General features: G+C 39.5%; 1 protein-coding gene across 4 annotated transcripts in view; it reads right to left on the bottom strand.

Moving 5' to 3' along the window:
* Positions 1–7245: 7245 nt before the first annotated feature.
* The window catches only part of ntm (neurotrimin), a 377838-nt gene continuing 366107 nt past the window's right edge, over positions 7246–18976 (bottom strand). For 3 of the 4 annotated variants that reach the window (XM_074612067.1, XM_074612065.1, XM_074612064.1), the window contains 5 exons: positions 18662–18790; positions 17785–17905; positions 17387–17538; positions 15730–15765; positions 7246–11874 (listed from right to left, as the gene is read on the bottom strand). In XM_074612067.1, the coding sequence (XP_074468168.1) occupies positions 11774–11874; positions 15730–15765; positions 17387–17538; positions 17785–17905; positions 18662–18790 (539 nt within the window). In that variant the 3' untranslated portion in view covers positions 7246–11773. The remainder of the gene's footprint in view (positions 11875–15729; positions 15766–17386; positions 17539–17784; positions 17906–18661; positions 18791–18976) is intronic. The other variant, XM_074612066.1, reaches the window with a different exon arrangement.

Here is an 18976-nt window from a genome sequence, read left to right as displayed (position 1 = left end):
CACTGCAGCTTTTTCTCACCAAAACCAGCTACGCTGTGATGTTGGAGCACGCAAAGAACAACAATAATGACGTATATGCATCAATTTGAGTTATATGCAGCCTGCAGCAGCATTGTGATTTCCTTTAATAAATCATAACGTTGCTAAAGGCTCTCAGGCAGCAGTTATTCTCCTACAATCATCACATTATGAGTTGTAATTTCCACTTAAATACTTGTTTCAGACTCACAATTTCAACTCTCACTTACTAATAATTTAGATTTCTGTGAAAGGTGTCATTTCATTTTTAATCAGTAGGCATTAATTATGCCTTCTTAATTAGCCAAAATTATGTTTCTGTTGAAAAAACAGTAATATCAAACTTTCACAGATGTAAAGACGTCTTCAATTTCACAAAACAAGAAGCTCCCGTTAAGAGAGACCGAAGGAAACGATGGAAACACTTCATTTTACAGCTCCGCAAATGTCATGATAATTATAGGGGATAATTAGCAAGTAGTCTATTTTAAATTTCTTTGGAATTAATGCCAAATTATCCCAATATTTACCTCATAATTTATCAAAAATTACTTTATCATAAGATGCTAAAATAGGATATAATGGTTAAAATAGGGCCCTGATGCTTGAGAAGCGGCTGTTCTTCATCAGAGGTGGAAAACTAATAGAAGACACTTCTGATCAGGCACGAATCTCACCATTGTGTGACTTATTGTCTACAATAAATGTAACCTGGTAGCTGATGTCATGATTCAGGGAGTTTTTTAAGAAATTTCAAAAAAGTTATTTGCTAATTATTATCTGCAGACATGGGAATAAAGCATATCAATTAACTTTGTTTTCTTTTTTTGGAAACGTCCTAAATTAATTACCAGCTATTGGGAGATAGCAGAAAATAATTATTAAACAATGTTTATGATAAAGTAATTTTCGATAAATTTTGAGGTAAATATTGGGGTAATTTGGCAGTAATTCCAAAGAAATGTTAAATAGGTTACTTGCTAATTATCAGCTAATAATTACCATAATATTTGCTGACCTGTTAAATGAAGTGTTACCGAAACGATTTATTTATATTCCTTCAGATACAGAAACCTTATCACTGGCAAAATAATAATTAAATTAAAAAAGAGAAATGTGTCAAATCATGCTTTTTTTAAATAACATATATGAAAGTGAATAAAACAGAGCTGTACAGTCAAAATGTGCTACACCTAAATGCCTGTTTTTTTAAATAATCTGACAGCATGGTTCATCCAGTCTTGCACTATTTTTTTAGCTGAGGATTGTAGGCTTAGTTTATGGCAGATGCCTTGTCATCGTTGGAGACTACACAGTAAGCCGGGCTCACTTTCTCAGTGAGTGACGTGGAAATGTAACAGCGGCTAATTGTGAATCTGGAAAACGCAGATCCATCTGAATTTGTGAGGAGGAAGCTTCAGTCTGGTTCCTTTCAGCACAGATGTTATTGTCTTTGGTTTTGATAAGCACTGCGCTATTTCCTCCTCAGTTCTTCTCCTCTCCGCTCGGCTACGGTACGCTCACACTCCTGTGAGACGATCAGGCCAATCAAAAGATGTTTACCAGCCATTAAGACTTTCTGCTCGCCTCCATCAAAGGAGGAGAGTGGAGAGAGAAATCAACAACTTTCAGAGACAGATCCTTAATTGTTTTTACCCTATTTTGACATTAATTAGGTTGAAATATAACAGGGAGAGTGTGAGGGAAGAGATGGCTCCAACTGGGGAGTTAAAAGGTAGACAGCAAGACTGTTCTCCAGTGTTTAAATGTCTATCATGGGCCTCTAAGTGGCTGCTCTGCAACACAAATACTGTACCTGCTGTCTGACAATTAGCATATACAGTATATCTGCTGACAGGATGAGCCTGGCTGTTCTATCCCTGCAGGTTTGTACTGTAATGAATGTCCATATCCAACAAAATACATTCATAAACTACTGATAATTATGATTAGATTTTTTATTTAGTTTATTTAACCTTTATTTTGAGATATAATCTTTGTTACGAGGCAGACCTGGGCCCGGACAGCACACCACTTACAGTTTAAACAGATATAAAACACAACAGACAGGAAATACAATTGTCAAGCACACAAGCAAGAGACTAAAACCAGCTCACATAAAGCAGTTGTATTTCTCAGTTCTATGGCTTTATTTTTATTTATTTTTTTCCACAGGGTCTATAGATTATTAAAATGCAGTGTGCTCTGCAGATTATGTCCAGAGAGCAAAATAGGAGAAGGCCGTTTTTCCCCAGCTCAGCACAAACCCTTGGAACATGGTGTAGGGAAACCACCTGGTGGAACAAAGCTGAAGACCGCTGGAGGTCTGCGTCAGGAGATTGCATATATATGAGGGGAGTTTAGCCAGCCAACGTATTCTCAGTGGTTCCTATGATATTTTAGGAAAAAGTTATTTCTCGTTTTTTTGTTTGTTTTCCTACGAATGTCCAGCAACACGTATCAATTTCAGCTTTTTATATGCATACAGTCTTTTCAAAATGAACTTCCGTCTTCACAGGATACAACTTCCTTCGGATTAGGCAAGAAAGCTACTTAGGTTTAGGAAAAGATCGTGGTTTGTCTTAAAATAACTCCGGAAGTGGCGCTACTTAAAGTTTCAGTAGGCAGAAATCACAGTGTGGGGGGGCACGTCCAAGACCAAACATCTACTTATAAGATTCTGAAAGGCAGATGTTAACCACAACAGGAGCCATGCACCACAGTTTAATCCTACAAGCCTTCTACATCATCATCATCATCATCAGAGGGAATGTTACAGGTCACCTGACATGTATATTTATCTTCTTTCCTCTTGTTCACCTTGTTTTTAGCTGCATTTCTATTTCCGTGTACAATGAGAGCAAAATAACCAGAGTCAAACTCCTGGTAGCCGACGTGTGCAGGTCTACTCATACCTGGACAATCAAGCTGATTCTGATCCAACAAGACAAACAGAAACAGCATAGCATAGCATAGCATAGCATAGCATAGCACACAGCTGGCAGCAACATCAGCATAAAACCCAATAAACAATAATAATGAAATCGGCCATTAGTCCATAAATGATCTTACTGTTGATGATTCCAGCAGGAGACGACGGGGCTTCTTGGTGTTGAACACTGAAATGACTTCATAGTCCCTTTCAAAGGTGAGCAGGGACAAAGAGTTCAGTCTGATGTGATGCCCTGATGACAGGTAGGCCTTGTTCTGGGTCCAGTAGGGTGAGGAGGGCAGTTCACCCTGACCACTAAAGTCTATCTTTAGCAACAAAGAAAACCTACAACAAGTTACACAATGATGAAGCCACTAAGGCACTAAGGCTACTGATTCAACTGTAGATCACAGCTTTAACACAAAGGTTTGGAGGCCGAGGACAGAACAAGGCTGCTGTCAGACTGCTGTCAGACTACCTGAGCATTTTAAACTGCAGAGATGATGGTTGGACCAATCAGTAGCAGACACACTCCAGACCCACACCTCCAGCCAATTAGAGAGACAGAGCACCTAGATGGGAAACAAAGATCCTCACCAGACAAAGACACTCACTCTGACACAAAACACAAACACATTTCAATATCCGGTTGAGAACGATGGCTGAACTTCTTCCTCCTGCTCCTCAGGCTTCTGTTCCTCAGTGTACAGGTGTTTCCGTTTAACAGGTGACGTGTTATCTGATGACATTCAGCCAAATGTATCCGCATACTCGTAGTAACTTTTATGTAACTGGTTGATGTAGATAATAAACACAGAGGAGTATTTATATATATATATATATATATATATATTTTTCTGTTTGTGTTGTCGACAGCTGCCGTCACTACGAGCGATCACGAGGTCGAGAGACAGCGGCTGTACGCTGAGTGAAAGAGGAGAGGCTGCTGTGAAATGCAGGACCACTTTATGGTCGTAGTCAGATCATTAAAACAGCGCTGACTGCTATTCACTGGATGATCCAGCAAAAAAAGGAAGCCTTCTGATTGGGTGGTGCCAAGTGGGTGGACCCAGGCCCAACTAGGCCCATCCACACTGGTCGCCTGGGTAAAAGTATGGTATTTTTTGACCCACCTCCGTACTTCCATTTGCCACTCTTTATATTTCCTGGTTCACCATTACGTTAATGACACAGTGATTTTGTGCTGGGATATACACAAATTACAGTGTGTACAATGCAGACTTTGAAAGAACGCTTGTCATCCAACCAAATACCTCAATACTATGGTGACACCTCTTCATTTGAGTCCCCGTTTAGAGTGTCAGCCTGCAACAAGGCAAAGAGGCAATCCAGCAGACAAGTTGGTTGGATTTAAACACATATATAAAACACAGAACTGGGTTTGCAGCCATCTTGATCGCTACCATGAGCTGGGGGACTCTGAAGATGGATGGTTGAGCGCATAAGACATTGACACCGGGGATTGGAGTTCACCTCCTGTATCCTGCCTGAGGTGAGGTTTATGTCAAGGACGCTAAAACACTGTTAACCTTTTCACTTGCCTTAGTTGCTGCACCCGATTCGACTGTTATCAGGCCATTAAATAGGCGTTGTCAGTCGCTATAAGCACTACTAGGGCCTACTATGCCTACTTCATTGTAAAAGTGAAAGTAACATGTTGTAAAACTTAATGAAACGCCACATTTTGGTTTAAGCGGTATCATAGACGTCCGCAGCAATGCCAAGCAACCACACGGAGAAATATTTATCATAGATGATGCTGACACAGGTCGATCTTCCTGTAACTGATGGCCGATAAAGTTCAAAGAAAGTAATACATTAATTACAAGTGAATTGACCGGCAACATTTCTGACGGATCTAAAAAATCCCTATGGCCATGGAGTAAACCAAAGTAGGTATTGATCTTTGGTTGTCTTGTTTTTTATTATTAGTATTATTATTCTCGTAAAGGAGATGTGTTCTCTCTGAGGTTATTTAAAATATTTATCACAGTAAAATAAACAAGCCATGAAAAACTTTAAAAAACATAAATGTGAAAAATAAAGAAATAAAATGTTTTCTTAAGCTTGAGATGGACCACCTGACCAAGACGACCTCTGGCAAGTACACTTCCTTACCAGCAAGTGACCTTTTCACACACAGCTGACCCTGGACTGTTAACTGAGGAGGGTACCGTTGGAAACTGAGTAGCCTACAGGATTATTGACTTTGATGTGAACTACTTGCCTGAACTCACCAGCTCACTTGTTGGACTGTGTTTTGACAAGAGATTCAAAAGTTGAATCACTCACCAGTTCTTTAACTTTAGATAAAGCTGCAGTGTAGAAATGGAGCCGAAGTGTTTAAAAAAAAAGTGATTTTAATAAAACAGTCACTATATCCTGACAGTATGAGACAGGTAATCTGAAAAATATAATGTGCCTCTGTGTCCTCCAAATACGTTTCCAGCATCCAAATACTGTCGATCCAAACACGCTCGGTGTGAACACTCATTCTTGCTGCACTTCTAAGCAGATGGTTATGCTGGTTTCAGTGTTTTGTGCTCAGGTGTCTCCTTTCAATGCTCAGTTTCACTGATCTTAAGTGACAATGGAACAATACATCCTCAAAAATGCAGTTAATCACCGAGCTTTGAATGACCTTAAATTGTGCATTTCTGTGTTAGCTTTTGATTTCTTTAGGGACACTGGCCTTAAACGTAAGGCATTCTTTTATCTTTCTAACACTGTATTCAGTCTCTGGTGTGTGGAGCAACTCTCAGCTGCAGAGAGCAGATGTTTGCATGAATTAAATATCTGCCGAGGCTGAAGTAGAGTGTTGTGGTATCAACTGTGAAGACGTGTTTCTGTCGCTGCTTAAAAATGCAATAATACCTGAAATACTGTACATATCATCGACAGGCTTAACATAATTTAGCGCACAGTAAAGCATTCCTCCAGGTCATGAAGAAACCACTGCACAGTGCAAACTAACAGTGGAAACCTTCAGATTCTTATCACATGTATTATCTATACAGTGAATAAATTAGCATAAGAAATAGTTTTTTGCATGCAGCTACAGTTGAAGAAGAGAAACCCATCCAGAGCATTATGGCAGACCTCCCGCTGCGGTCGTACATTATTGATGCTCCGGAACCCTTAAAATACACTGTGTTCAGTCTCAAAGACACACTGGTGTCATTTAGAGAACTGCAGTTAGCAGTTGTTGGTAATGTAGCGGACAGACCACAATGAGCTCAGTCCAAGGTCAGGACTTCTGAGGGATCAAAAAATCAATAGGTTTATCTTGTTTCTGGATGGGTGCCACTGTAGTGCACTGTTTGTGCACCTCGGGAAGGTCTGTTGGCAGTGCACTAGATACAATTTGTTCATATGTATATTCAACATGAATACAACACAATCAGTATATGCAAAACACACAGTCTTAAGATACAACATTTTATTATTGTCAGTCTTAAATATGAGCACACACTTTTCATCAACAAAATACATATGAACCAACAATCCTTTACAATGCAGGGAGTCAAATAGCATGATGCTCCCCTCCACTTGGGAACAATCCAATCTGAAGAGAGCCTTGTGAACGTGTAACCAGGTAAAAGGGCAGAATTTGTCTATATGTGAATCATCGTCCAAAATAAATCCCGACAGATCATGAGACTACTTCATGCGTCTGCTAATATGATAATCCCCTGGCAGCTGAAGCAAAAGGTTTGATTTCTCATGTGTAACCAAAGTTCACATCCAGAAATGATCTCTTCCAGACTCCGATGCAAACCACACAAATGTCACAAAACACCTAAAATGAATAGTACTATCTGGTAGGTGCAATACAAGCTCAGTCATTTTTCTTACATGGTATCAAATTTTCTTCAAAGACTGTCTCTCTTGCCTTGCACATTATGGAGACAAAGAAAAGAAATACACTGTATCCATAGCTTTTTTCCCCCCCAACTCAGCCCACGTTCCAACTGGGCCCATGTTTGCTTGGACTGAGAGAGAGAATGAGTCCTGCAATCCTTATGCACTCGTCAAACAGACAATGGAGTTGGTCGTATCACCATAAATATGCAGCGCTACTGCCAAAATATAAGCCTTCATGGACTGTGATTCAGAATTGGCTGACTGGAGTCAGAACAGAAAAAAAAAAAGTTGTTGGGTATTCAGGCCTTCTAAGTGCAGTTTTTAAGCTGAACTTTGTGGGTGGATCAGAAATATTTTACTAGTATACTTCCAAGATCCTCTTCCCGAGTTGCTTGATTTTATCATTATAAGTTTTGGCTCGGATGGGACTCGCTGTGTGTCTTGTATCCGTTTTAAAAGTCATGCTTGGTGGCAGTTAAGAACATGTGCTCTAATAAGCAAGCACAGAGGCTGACTTTCTTTAATGCCATGCAGAAAGAAACTGCAGTACGACTGCCTACTATTTGTCTGAGAGGTGGTAAATTATTTTCAATTATGACAGTTGCTTATTTCCCATTGCAATGCCTGCTGTGTTCAGTTTGCCTGACGGTGATGCATGTTATGTGCAGCTGTTGGAAGCATACAGCATGGGAGAAACAATCAGGTACATTTCTTACTTTATTTAACTCCTGAAGAGATCGCTGCATAAACAGGATGTTACTGTATATATAGCAAAGAGCTGCAAAAACCACACTGGGTGAGACTTATACGACGGAGGATGAGTCCCGTTAACAACGGGACGATATGAAGGCCAACTGAGAGCTTATTAGAGTTTTCTCAACTAAATGAGCCATAGCATGGGAAATAGCTGCGTTATGCAACACGAAACATCACACTGTCTCACTAAACGTAATGTGATTGTGTTTATTTAACTGCTCTGCAAGCCAGCTTGTCTAACCTTGAGGCTACCAGGGCCCAAACTGCATCAAGAAAACACTGGTGCTAAGTAATACAAAACGGCCTCAGGTCAGAAAACAATCCAATTGAAGCCTTTAAAGACGCTGCCTGCATAGGTTTACTCCACATGCCTTCTCTTGTTACACGTTTGGAACAGTGGGGATTTGAGAACAAGGAAATGAAGATGATCCTTTTTCTGTTAGCGACACGTGGATCAGACCAAGGCCGAAACTTTAGGAATATGATCTAGCGGGATTTCCAGCAGTGATCTGACGAGCGCAGACTGTTTCCATCTCAACTGAAAAAGGCAGAATACCAGAACACAGATCAGACCGTTCTTTGACTTGATGTTGCTTCTTCAGCTCTGCGCTTCACAGTTTACAACATTTTGTCCGCGACCACATATCTCATCAGAGTTCATAAACAATATACTTGTTTGATTTGGAGAATTAGCGGGGTTCCTCCTAACGACCGTCGAAAAGTTTGAATATTAATGTGCACAGTTTTGGTCTGTCGTCTATGATGCTCTGTGCTGCCTCAACTCTGAATCGCTGCCATAGTGACCATATGGCATTGCTATTAATAGGTGGATTATTAGGTGGAGTCTGCTATACAACCACCTCCTTACCTCTGGTTACATGTGAACTTTGTTTTTTCACTTTCATCTCGAGATGCGTGTTATATTTTGACAGCAGCCCTGCTGGTTTGTCCAGATCTGTTTGTCTATGTTCTAAAGGTACACACTTACATGGGTTTGTCAGTAATAGTGTGCTTGGCTCGATAAATTATACTGTATTTTATATGACATAAAAAAACTAAAACAATATCACAGCTATTAAGGACAAAGCAATAAACTGCAATCATTCAGCTGTGTGAGCTGTCCTTTCAGAAACTCGTGGAGTGCTGTGATACTCCCGGAGAAACAATACTGACAATGCAGCAGTGTGGTGTGAATGAGCCTCGCTGTCATTACAGCCCACACAAATGCACACCCATGGCCACATCTAAATATGACTTTAAGGTGGTAATTAATAATTGGGCAACTTGCTGAGCAACTGCTCAGAGGTAGAAAAAAAAATAATAATAAATGACCTGTTTTTACAAAGTGTGCTTGGCTGTTCTACAAAAGAAATGTTGGCATACATATACAAGAAACTGTCTTACCTCAGTAGAATCTGTGGCGTGTGTGTGTGTGGTGGTGAGAAGGTGTGTGTGTTTCTGTTAAGTGATATTTTCAGTCAAATTATTTCAACCTTTCAAGTGAACTCAAAGCAACAGCAACCGCTTCATGCAATCTCTTGTGAAGGGATCCCAACACAGACCTCCTTGGGAGGTGATCTGACTTCAGTTCATCTTAGACGTGGTTAATCTTGTGGCAAAATGACGTGAGATCAGTGGTGCCATCCCTCCAGCCGGGGATGGAATAATTACCATGTCATTTCCAAACATCACTGTGCTGGAGATGAATAATAGTGTGCAGTGTGTGTCTCTCTCTCATTGTCTTGTGTGTGTGAAAACAAACCGTGATTAGCCTGTCACATTCAGCTGATGATTATCCTGATCAATTTCAATAATGGCCCTATCTGTTTCATGCCGTTTTGATTTGGATTTTTTTTTTCACATCAAGAAGCACAAACCTTGTTATCCCCATGACGGGGGCTGAGTTTAAAAGAGAAATTGAGGTGCGTGCACGTGGATGAAGGACTATAACCTCACCAAAAGCTGAGGCAAGCCGGGGAAAAAAAGGGAGGAAAAGGTGAATATGAACAGATCGTTGCTTCTGTTTCGCTCTTCTCCTTTTTGTGCCTGCTCAGTGTCGACTGAGCTCGCATTAATTTAAAAATAACCATATGTGAAAACACTCAATCAGAGCCGTGGGATAATAAGAGGCATGTCATTGCCCCGCCACCAAACAGACACACACACTAATTTGTTGTAATTCACTGTTCCTGTTTGATGTTGTGTTAATGGAAATCCTACAAATCCTTTAGTGCTGCACACAGTCCACTGATGTGGAGTGTAGTCAGTAGACGGTTATGTTTGTACGGCTGCAAACACAAACAGCGATGCATTTTACAAGAGAGGCGCGATGTCTAAAAACATCCTTTCCACGTTACAAAACCAGTAGCCAAACACCAAATGTTGTTGTTGTCACTCAGCTCTCTTCCACTGCTGGGGGAACCTGAGTGTGCTCTGGCAGTCGGTGTAAATTGTTTGCCAACACAAGATATGTGAAAAAGATAAATCACTGGGCTTTAAATCTTGCTGCCGTGTTGTGAGAGGTTTCTGATTGTTGCATAAAATCCTCGCGCTCACAACAAAAATAAGGTAACGGAGGTCTGTCCTCTGTTTGCCGCCTCTCATAACACCGGTGATTCTCTCGGCTGCGCTGATCCTCCTCCATAATAAAACACAGAGATACGACTGGCTTGTTTTCTCACATATCCTGTTTTTTCTGACAATGCGAGCGACATATCAAGTGATAAGAGCTGTTTTTTTTTACTCAGACCTCTGATCAATCTGGGTTATTGCAAATTGGCTCGCATATTGTACAGTTATCCTGCAATTCTTTTCTTTTCAATAAGAGCTGGGAATATCTTGTTCAGGTGAGCATAAACCACATACTGTACATTTTGGTTCAAAGGTATCTATAATTTTAGATTTCCAAATTACCCTATGTTAAACTCAAAACACATGTTGACCCTCTTTTTTTGTGAAAAGACACTAGTATGGAACGATGTGTTTGGTTTGGTGTTGAGACTAGAAAACAGAAATCGTATGGAATATGGTGCTGTGTGAACTGCTAAAGTCTTTGGGTTATTGGTGTCTAAATACATGCAAAAAGTTTGTAATTTCTATGAACATGTTCTTACTGAGTGGTCTCTAACCCTCCAGTGCTGGTTCGGAAAATGAACAGGAACTTTTTTTTTCTCAAATAACTGTGTCGTGTAGAGATGGCATGGTGTTCAAACAAGTAGCAACGGCATTAATACATTTGCATTATTTAAGTCAGACGTCGACTCCACACAAGTGGAGTAAACTCTTCCTCCATTTTTAACTACATAATTATAACATCATTATTCTTGACACCATTTTTGTGTACAACTGTACTGGTAAAGAACAAAAAAAAAAAAAAGACATAAAACTAGGATATCTGTCCTAAATAATTACAACTTCATATTTTCCCTTCTCAAAAAATATTTAAAACTAAACATAATTAAAAAACAACAACATAAAATTAAAAGATTAGCATAACACAACTGCAAGTATATCACTAGAATGCTGTGAACCAAAATACTTGAAGGTCAAAAACAATTCTGTTTCAACAACCAGACTGAATGATAATTATTATACATTAAAATATGATAATACCAGGCTTTTCAGCCTCAGGGTAACCTAAATTCCTTCTGCTTAACTGTCGCGGTTTGACTTTGAGGTATTTAACATTCACCTCTCATACTGTACTTGCTGTAAATTTGCCTTTTTTTTCCTGGAGTTGAGATGAATATGCAATGTGGTTCAAAAATTAAGACAAATCCATTTGAATAAGAGACACCACAATTAACCAAACTTTTTTTTTTTTTCTTTCTCTGAGACATACTATATATGTAAAAAGAGATAATCCAAAATGATATAATTTAGAGAGAACAACATAATTCAATTAAAATGTGAAGCATTTGTTACATCTTTGAAATCTAAAAAACCCCAAAACAAACAGAAACTTTTGTTACGTACTTATTTAGTGGGTCAACATCATTACGTAGCAGGATACGTCATGCACTCACTGTGCATCAGTTTATGGTTCCGGTTGAAAAAAAAAAGAAAAAACACACACACACTCACACACACATACGCACGCGCGCACGCACGCGCGCACACACACACACACACACACACACACACACACACACACAAAATACTCGTGTTCAAATCCATTCCTCTTCAAAATCTGAGCAGGAACGGCAGAACCGCTATGAAGAGCAGACAAGTGTGTGAGTGGACTCCCATCGCGCCGCCGCTGCCATCCTGAACTGCTCTCGGGCCTGACGGGGAGAAAGAAAGAGAGAGAGAGAAAAAGAAAAAAAACTTGGGTAAGTTTCACCTTTGAATATTATTTGTACCTTTATCTCATCACTACTGGAGATACATTATTAAAGTCCCTTCCTGTATGACCCAAAAGGTGAGTACTGTGGCTTTACAGTGTAAACCTGTAGACATACGGTGACTACTTCACAAACAAACTAGTGCACATAATTATATAGTTGATGTAGTAATAGTAAATAATCATTAATATAGTTATCACAGTGATTACTGTTCATTGTTTTGAATTACTGGGGATTAGGAGGTTTTATTAGTCACAAGGCATCAACATTTATTATGTCGACTTTCATCGAGACTTTGAGTGAATCTAGTGTGACTGTGACCCATGAAAGCTGTAACCCTGTCTATCAGACATTAGATTTACATACATAATGGCTTTGATTACTTTTTTTATCAATATGAATAAGAAACATTTTAATTAACATGAATGTTCAAACTGAATGTATCTACAACATCCAGTTCACTTTAACGACCACACAGCTAACTGCTGGAATTTCTTAATGAATGTTGAAAATGTTCACTGACAACATATTTTATTGTTGTAATTGCAACTAAAGTATTTTTTTATGGTTAGTTTAGACACTCACTAGTGAGGTTAGGGAACTACTGTGGTCCTAAACACTGAAAAAGTCAACAGTGATTTGAAACGCAAGACAGATTGAGCTAATTTTGTTAACATTAACCAAAAGTGCTTCTGTTGTCTCCGCCTTCCATGCCAAGCTAGCTAGCTAATTCCTAACTAACTAATATAATTACCAACACTGAACAAAAACTAGCTGACACCAGTTCTTTAAATTCTACAACGTTGCTAAAGTTAGTTAGTTTTGACAGTTTTACTCTGGCTTGACTTCAAAAGTGACAGTCTTCTTCTTCTTTGAGGTTTTATGTCAGTTGGCATCCACAGCGCAGTCTTCTGGTGAGGCTAATTAGTATTTGGTTAATAACATTTTTGATGGTTTGTTGGGTGAAGATAATTTTAGTTTCAATTTTAATTTGATTAATTTTAATTTAAGCCAATGCCAAATAGACACTACATCAGTGGCAGGCGCACCTCAAGGCTCTGTCCTAGGTCCTCATTTGTTTTCAATCTTTCTCCCTAACCAACCTTTTCTTCTAAAAAACACAACATTCCCATACAACTAAACTGTATTCTCAATTACGTTTCGAGGGAAAGATAATCTCCCGGATTACGGTCAGAGTTTTAAACAGTTTTAAACACGTGGTTAACGGTGTAAAATTGGAACATAAACAAAAAGCTAAACAAAGCTACTCGGTTCGGTTTAGTAAAAAAAAAACATCAGGGTTTGGCTTAAAATGAAGTTTGTGCGTTTAATAAAATTAAATAATTAAAATAAGTGTACGTTGACACGAACAGCGGCCTCCTGGTTGAAAGTGTTTGTTTGACCCGTCCTCCCCCCCGACCTCCTCACTACGCAGACTTCCACGGACTACCATTACAAACGTATTTGTATAATGTAAAAAAAAAAAATGCAATCTGTGACAAAATATGTTTCCTTCAAAACATAACGGGTGCAGTTTTGTTATATGGGAACGTATTTTTTTAGGAGACAGGGCTGCCCTAACATATGTTGTTGACATCAGTATTTATTTCATATACAGAAGTAAGTATATCATCAGTGAATAAACCTCATGGTTTTTAACAATCTGATTTGTTCTTGCAGATTTCTTCTTACTAAAGTAAAAACATTTGTGATGCAGTCTTTGAGTGGTCTATTTACCATTTATCATTATAAAATGACCTGTGGTGACCTCTAGGATAATCACAGCCTCATGAAACTTTACAGCCACAAACTAGAGACCTAGAGCATTCAGAGGATGGATGGATCAAACTAGAGACCTAGAGCATTCAGAGGATGGATGGATCAAACTAGAGACCTAGAGCATTCAGAGGATGGATGAATCAAACTAGAGACCTAGAGCATTCAGAGGATGGATGGATCAAACTAGAGACCTAGAGCATTCAGAGGATGGATGGATCAAACTAGAGACCTAGAGCATTCAGAGGATGGATGGATCAGACTAGAGACCTAGAGCATTCAGAGGATGATGGATCAAACTAGAGACCTAGAGCATTCAGAGGATGGATGGATCAAACTAGAGACCTAGAGCATTCAGAGGATGGATGGCTTTCTGAACTAGATTGACAATAAGTTTTTTTTTAGCAGTTTACACAACAGAAGTGCTCGCTATTCAATCGCCGAAAAATACAATTCTTGCAGAAATCTCCAAATGTAAAATAATGTTGTTACCAAATCACAGCATGGCTTTTTCTATGGTGTTCCTCAAGGTTTTGGTATATTAATGTGGTATTTTGGAGGGATTATTGATATTTTTTTTTAAATTTAGCACCAAACAGCACAAACCCCAAGAAATGCTGCAACAACTTATGAGACATAATAGAGCATGGGGATGCTTTCAGATGATGAGGACCCTCTGTACCCCCTAAAAAAAACAAAAAACGGGTCTATGATAGGTCTCTAAGAGCCAGAAATGATCCACTGAGGATACATTCAATCTTTCTAGTTTCATGTATCTAATGGAACTAGTTCATCTGATTCATATTCATCAAGGCTACAACCTTGGCACATCAGAAAACATAATGGAGACACGTGCTTTATCATATTGTCCCCAGATTTCATGAAAACGCAAGCTAGAGTCTCAGTAACTTACAATAAAATCACCTGAATTACAGTCTTTGCACAGCTAAAATATAATACAATTTTACAATGAAAAAGACAATATTTTCATCATCCTCTTTTCAGGGATGAGGCAAATTCCATCTAAATTGATGCATTGTTTGAGGATTGAGGACACATTTTAACTTTTTTACTTTGAAGCTTGTAACACAATGACTACTCATTTCCCTTGGATTTCCATGAGTTCACCACAGTTTCCTTTGGGGCATCTATCCAATTACCCTGCCACAGTGGATTATCCCTAATCCTGCATATGGCTAATTAGAATAATGATGTTCACTCATAGTCAAAATCAAAGCCATTAATACAATTATGATGTGTTAATGGAGCGGGTTTGCTTACAAGATGCTGCAACAACCAGTCACAAGGACACTGCACGTGACACGATGGGTGAGGAGTTTATCTCAGCACTATCGCACAGCTACTAAAAAACACACGGGGCTCATCTACAGCAGAAATCTACAATCTGCAAATCACTATTTTTGCAGATACAAGAAACAGTTCAGCTTGCAGTGAGGTTCTGCAGCTTTCTGTGTTTGCTTTCACAATATTTCCGTGTAGAAGGTACAGTTGAAATTCAGTAACTGGAGGTACAAACAATATCACAACTGATGATAATGAAAGATGATGAATACTTACATTTGAAAAAAAAGAGCATGCAAAGATCAAAATGAAGCCGTGACACACAGTGAGGCGGTTAGGGTTGCAAAAGGAGAAGATGAAACATTGTTAGCGAAACGGGCGGCAATGACCATTTTCACAAAGATCCACATGATTTACATTTATATGGCGGTTTTTGCTTCGCCATTCCTTCTCTTCAGAGATGCTGTCTGCCACACAACAGCTTTAACACGTCAATTCACGAAGAGAACAAAGAGTTGTCAAACACAGAACAATTTCTGACAGGATCACAGAGCCCAGAAATGATTTGTCTCTTCTTGTCAAACACTGCGTATATAACTCCAGTGACACTGCAGCCGAACTTCCAGTTTGTGAAAATGGCGGTTTGTCATGTGCCAGCATGCAGTTAATACTTTCGATCCACGACAGTTGAAGTACATGCTGGTGCGGAATACTAACCTTGCAATAGTGTTGAGCTAGTGGGTTCAATTACGACTACACCGGGGGAACAAATGGAACAGAGCAACATATTGGAAACAGAACAGCAACAAATCATTGACAACACTTGTGAAAAGCATGAAAAGTAGGCTGCTGAATAGACTTTCATTCATTCTGGCTGCACAGTTACATACTTAAGTGTTCAAACTGATAATAGTGCCAATAGCCATTCATCATTTCAGATGGTGTCAAAAGTCCATTTCAAAGCTGAAACACTACAGTATTTTAAACTGACAATCACTCAGTGTTGATGAAGTAATAATTGATTGTAGTGACACGTTTGCTGATATGTGCTGATATCTTTGGTTTGAGGCGAGCCCTCAGGAAGTGTAGTAGTGTAGTGGACAAGGTCGGAACTGCACGTGACGTATGGCGAGCCATTTTAACATTTCATAGCTATACAGGATATTCATTAGAGATCATCTGCAACCTCAGTACAGTCGAGCTTAGCTACTAAATGATGAAACGGCTTGCCATAGGTGACGTGACGCCCACCAGCCCAAAGAGATCCCTTTTCCTGACAGGGATGTATTTGACGTTGATTAATGTTCCTCACAGCATCATTCATTACAGGAAGCGACACAATATTTGGGGTATTTTTGGCACCTGGTGAGTGAGAGGGAGTGAAGAGTGATTTCTGTTCTCTCACACATCACTGATGGGTTTTAGGTCACTTTCTGTGACGCCCATATCTATAATCCATTATCAACATACTTATAATGTGTTATCATCTGCTTATAGCACTGTGTAATTATAGTTATAAGCACTAATACATATCCATGATGCTTTATAACAATAATAATAACACATAATAAAGCATTGTATAATTACTTATAAGGTCAAGTATCATAACACTTTGCGATTAATCATAAATCTGGCAGCGCCCGGGGTTACCGGATCAACCTTAAAAGATGCCGTTTTGACTTTTACATGAAAGTGACTCGGTTGCTTGTTCAAGCCTGAGACCTAGAGGTGTACCGTATGCACAAACAATCAGTAGCTTTTAGCAGCGGAGCTCCTCATTGGTGAGAATAATCCAGTATCCAGTTCTGTTAAAGGAACAGTGTGTCGCATCCACATATCAGAGCGGCAACTCTTCATGAAGCCACCATGTTTTTACAGTAGCCCAGAAAGGACAAACCAAACACTGGCTCTAGAGAGGGCCATTCGCGTTTTCACATTTTTGTGTAAGCCACCGTAGTTCTCCTACACGCTTGGCACACGGGAGAGTTGGTTGAAATCTGCAACCTCACTGCTGGATGCCCCCAGATCCTACACACTGCTCCTTTAATACATTAACGGTTTGAACATAACAAACAGATCTATGTTAAGTGTACTAATAAAATCACATAAAAACTGACTTTGACTTCTTATATTTCATCTTTCATCTCTGTATACTCAACACAATCTGTGGTTGCCTGAACATGAGCACACGCGTTGCAGTGCAAGCAAGGATATTGAGTCATAAATAGTTGTTTGAATAACAGTGAATGTAAAAGCTTTCATGAAATGGATAGATATTGAATCCTACTGATACGCAACATACAGATGCACTACAGCATTTTAGTTATATTTCCCTTCCTGTAGTACTATAAATGTACCATCTTCCTGTACTCACCATACAGAAGGAAGCTTGTGTTTGAGGTGCCGAGTTTGTTGACGGCGACACAAGTGTAGTTGCTGTAATCTCCGTCAGACACGTTGAAAAATGTCAGCTTCGACAGTGATCCGCCATTCACAATTTCCAAGCCATCAAAGCCGTTGAAGATCCTTCATGTGAGAAAGAAAATGTCCACGGACAAACAGTGAACGCAAATAACCATGGCAACCAAGTCACATTATCCATGGGTCTGAGTGCAATAATAATAATTTAATTAATAAGTAGGACCAATTTGCAGTAATCTTAATGCCTGTATGACTGGCAGCTGATCAATAACCATCGATAACTGTGAACACACACACACACACACGCTTCTGCCATTTGCCTGTGTGAAATGCAAATGTAAAACAAATTACCTTCTGTCATCTTTATACCACTCAAAATCTGCCTCAGGCACTGCGTCAGCCTCACACTCCAGCTCTCCTCTTTGGCCCAGAGTCACTCCGACGTCTCTGCCCTCTGACACGGACGGAGCATCTAGAAGCAAGCAGCAACACATGAGAGCCACCAAGGAGCAGCACAAGTCAAGGACATCAGGAGACGGGTCGCTGCATTCTCTCCTCTCAGCCGTGATGATCGACACCGTGACCACACGGGAACGGGAATTAGGAGTTTAAATCATGTACGATTTTCTTAAATAGGTGAAACTGCATGGTATCAGGACATGATGAGAAGGAATTAACTGATCAGGTTTAAATCATCCAGTGGGATTGTCCTGCAGCAGAAAAGCTTGACATTATTAAATAGATTTTACTCGAGCTGTTTGAGCAAAATGTGACCATTGGTCCAATTACTGCTCATGGCTCCTCCAAACTCTCACATTTTGTTCCGGGCTCGGAGAGCCTTGGGAAGTGGCCTTTGAGCCATACAAATGTTAACTATGCAGCCCTATTTTCATTGAAAATAGTCGCACAAAATCATGATTACACACATTATTATAATTGAGGAGTTTTAAATAATGCTCACCATTTTATCCTTTGAAAATATTAGTTAAATGATAAATCAGTTATCAACAGTCCATCTACTTATTTGTATTCAGTCGACCATGATATGCAGCAAATGCTCATATTTAAGAATCTGGAAATGTTCACCACTTTTGTCTGGATAAATCATTTAAATGATTATATTATTATCAAAAGATGTATTTTGTTTTTAATAAATTGACTAATTGTTTCAGGACCGTTAATTCAAATCCAAAATGTTTAAATTCTTCAGCCAAAGCGGCGGACTCACAGTTGACGGTGATGTCTACGGTCTGGACGTCCGTGTCGATTTCGTTGACAGCTGTGCATTCGTACGTCCCTGCTCTCTGTCTGGAGATAGATGGGATCTCCAGGTAGTCGTCGTCTGATGCCAGGTCGCCTACGGTATGAAAGGGGGAAGAAAATGGAAGATGGAGATTCAGAGTTAATGTGACAAGTGAACAGCTGTGGCCTCGACGGTCATGCTCACACTCCCCGTGTCCCTGCGGGTCCACGCTGGTGCACGGAGAGTAAGGACGAAGGTGTTGATAAGTGTTACAATAATAAGTTATGTATTTATACTGTG

The sequence above is a fragment of the Sebastes fasciatus genome, chromosome 16 (genome assembly GCF_043250625.1).
Source record: "Sebastes fasciatus isolate fSebFas1 chromosome 16, fSebFas1.pri, whole genome shotgun sequence".
NCBI classification, from domain to species: Eukaryota; Metazoa; Chordata; class Actinopteri; order Perciformes; family Sebastidae; genus Sebastes; species Sebastes fasciatus.
This window is presented reverse-complemented; position numbering and strand designations above follow the sequence as displayed.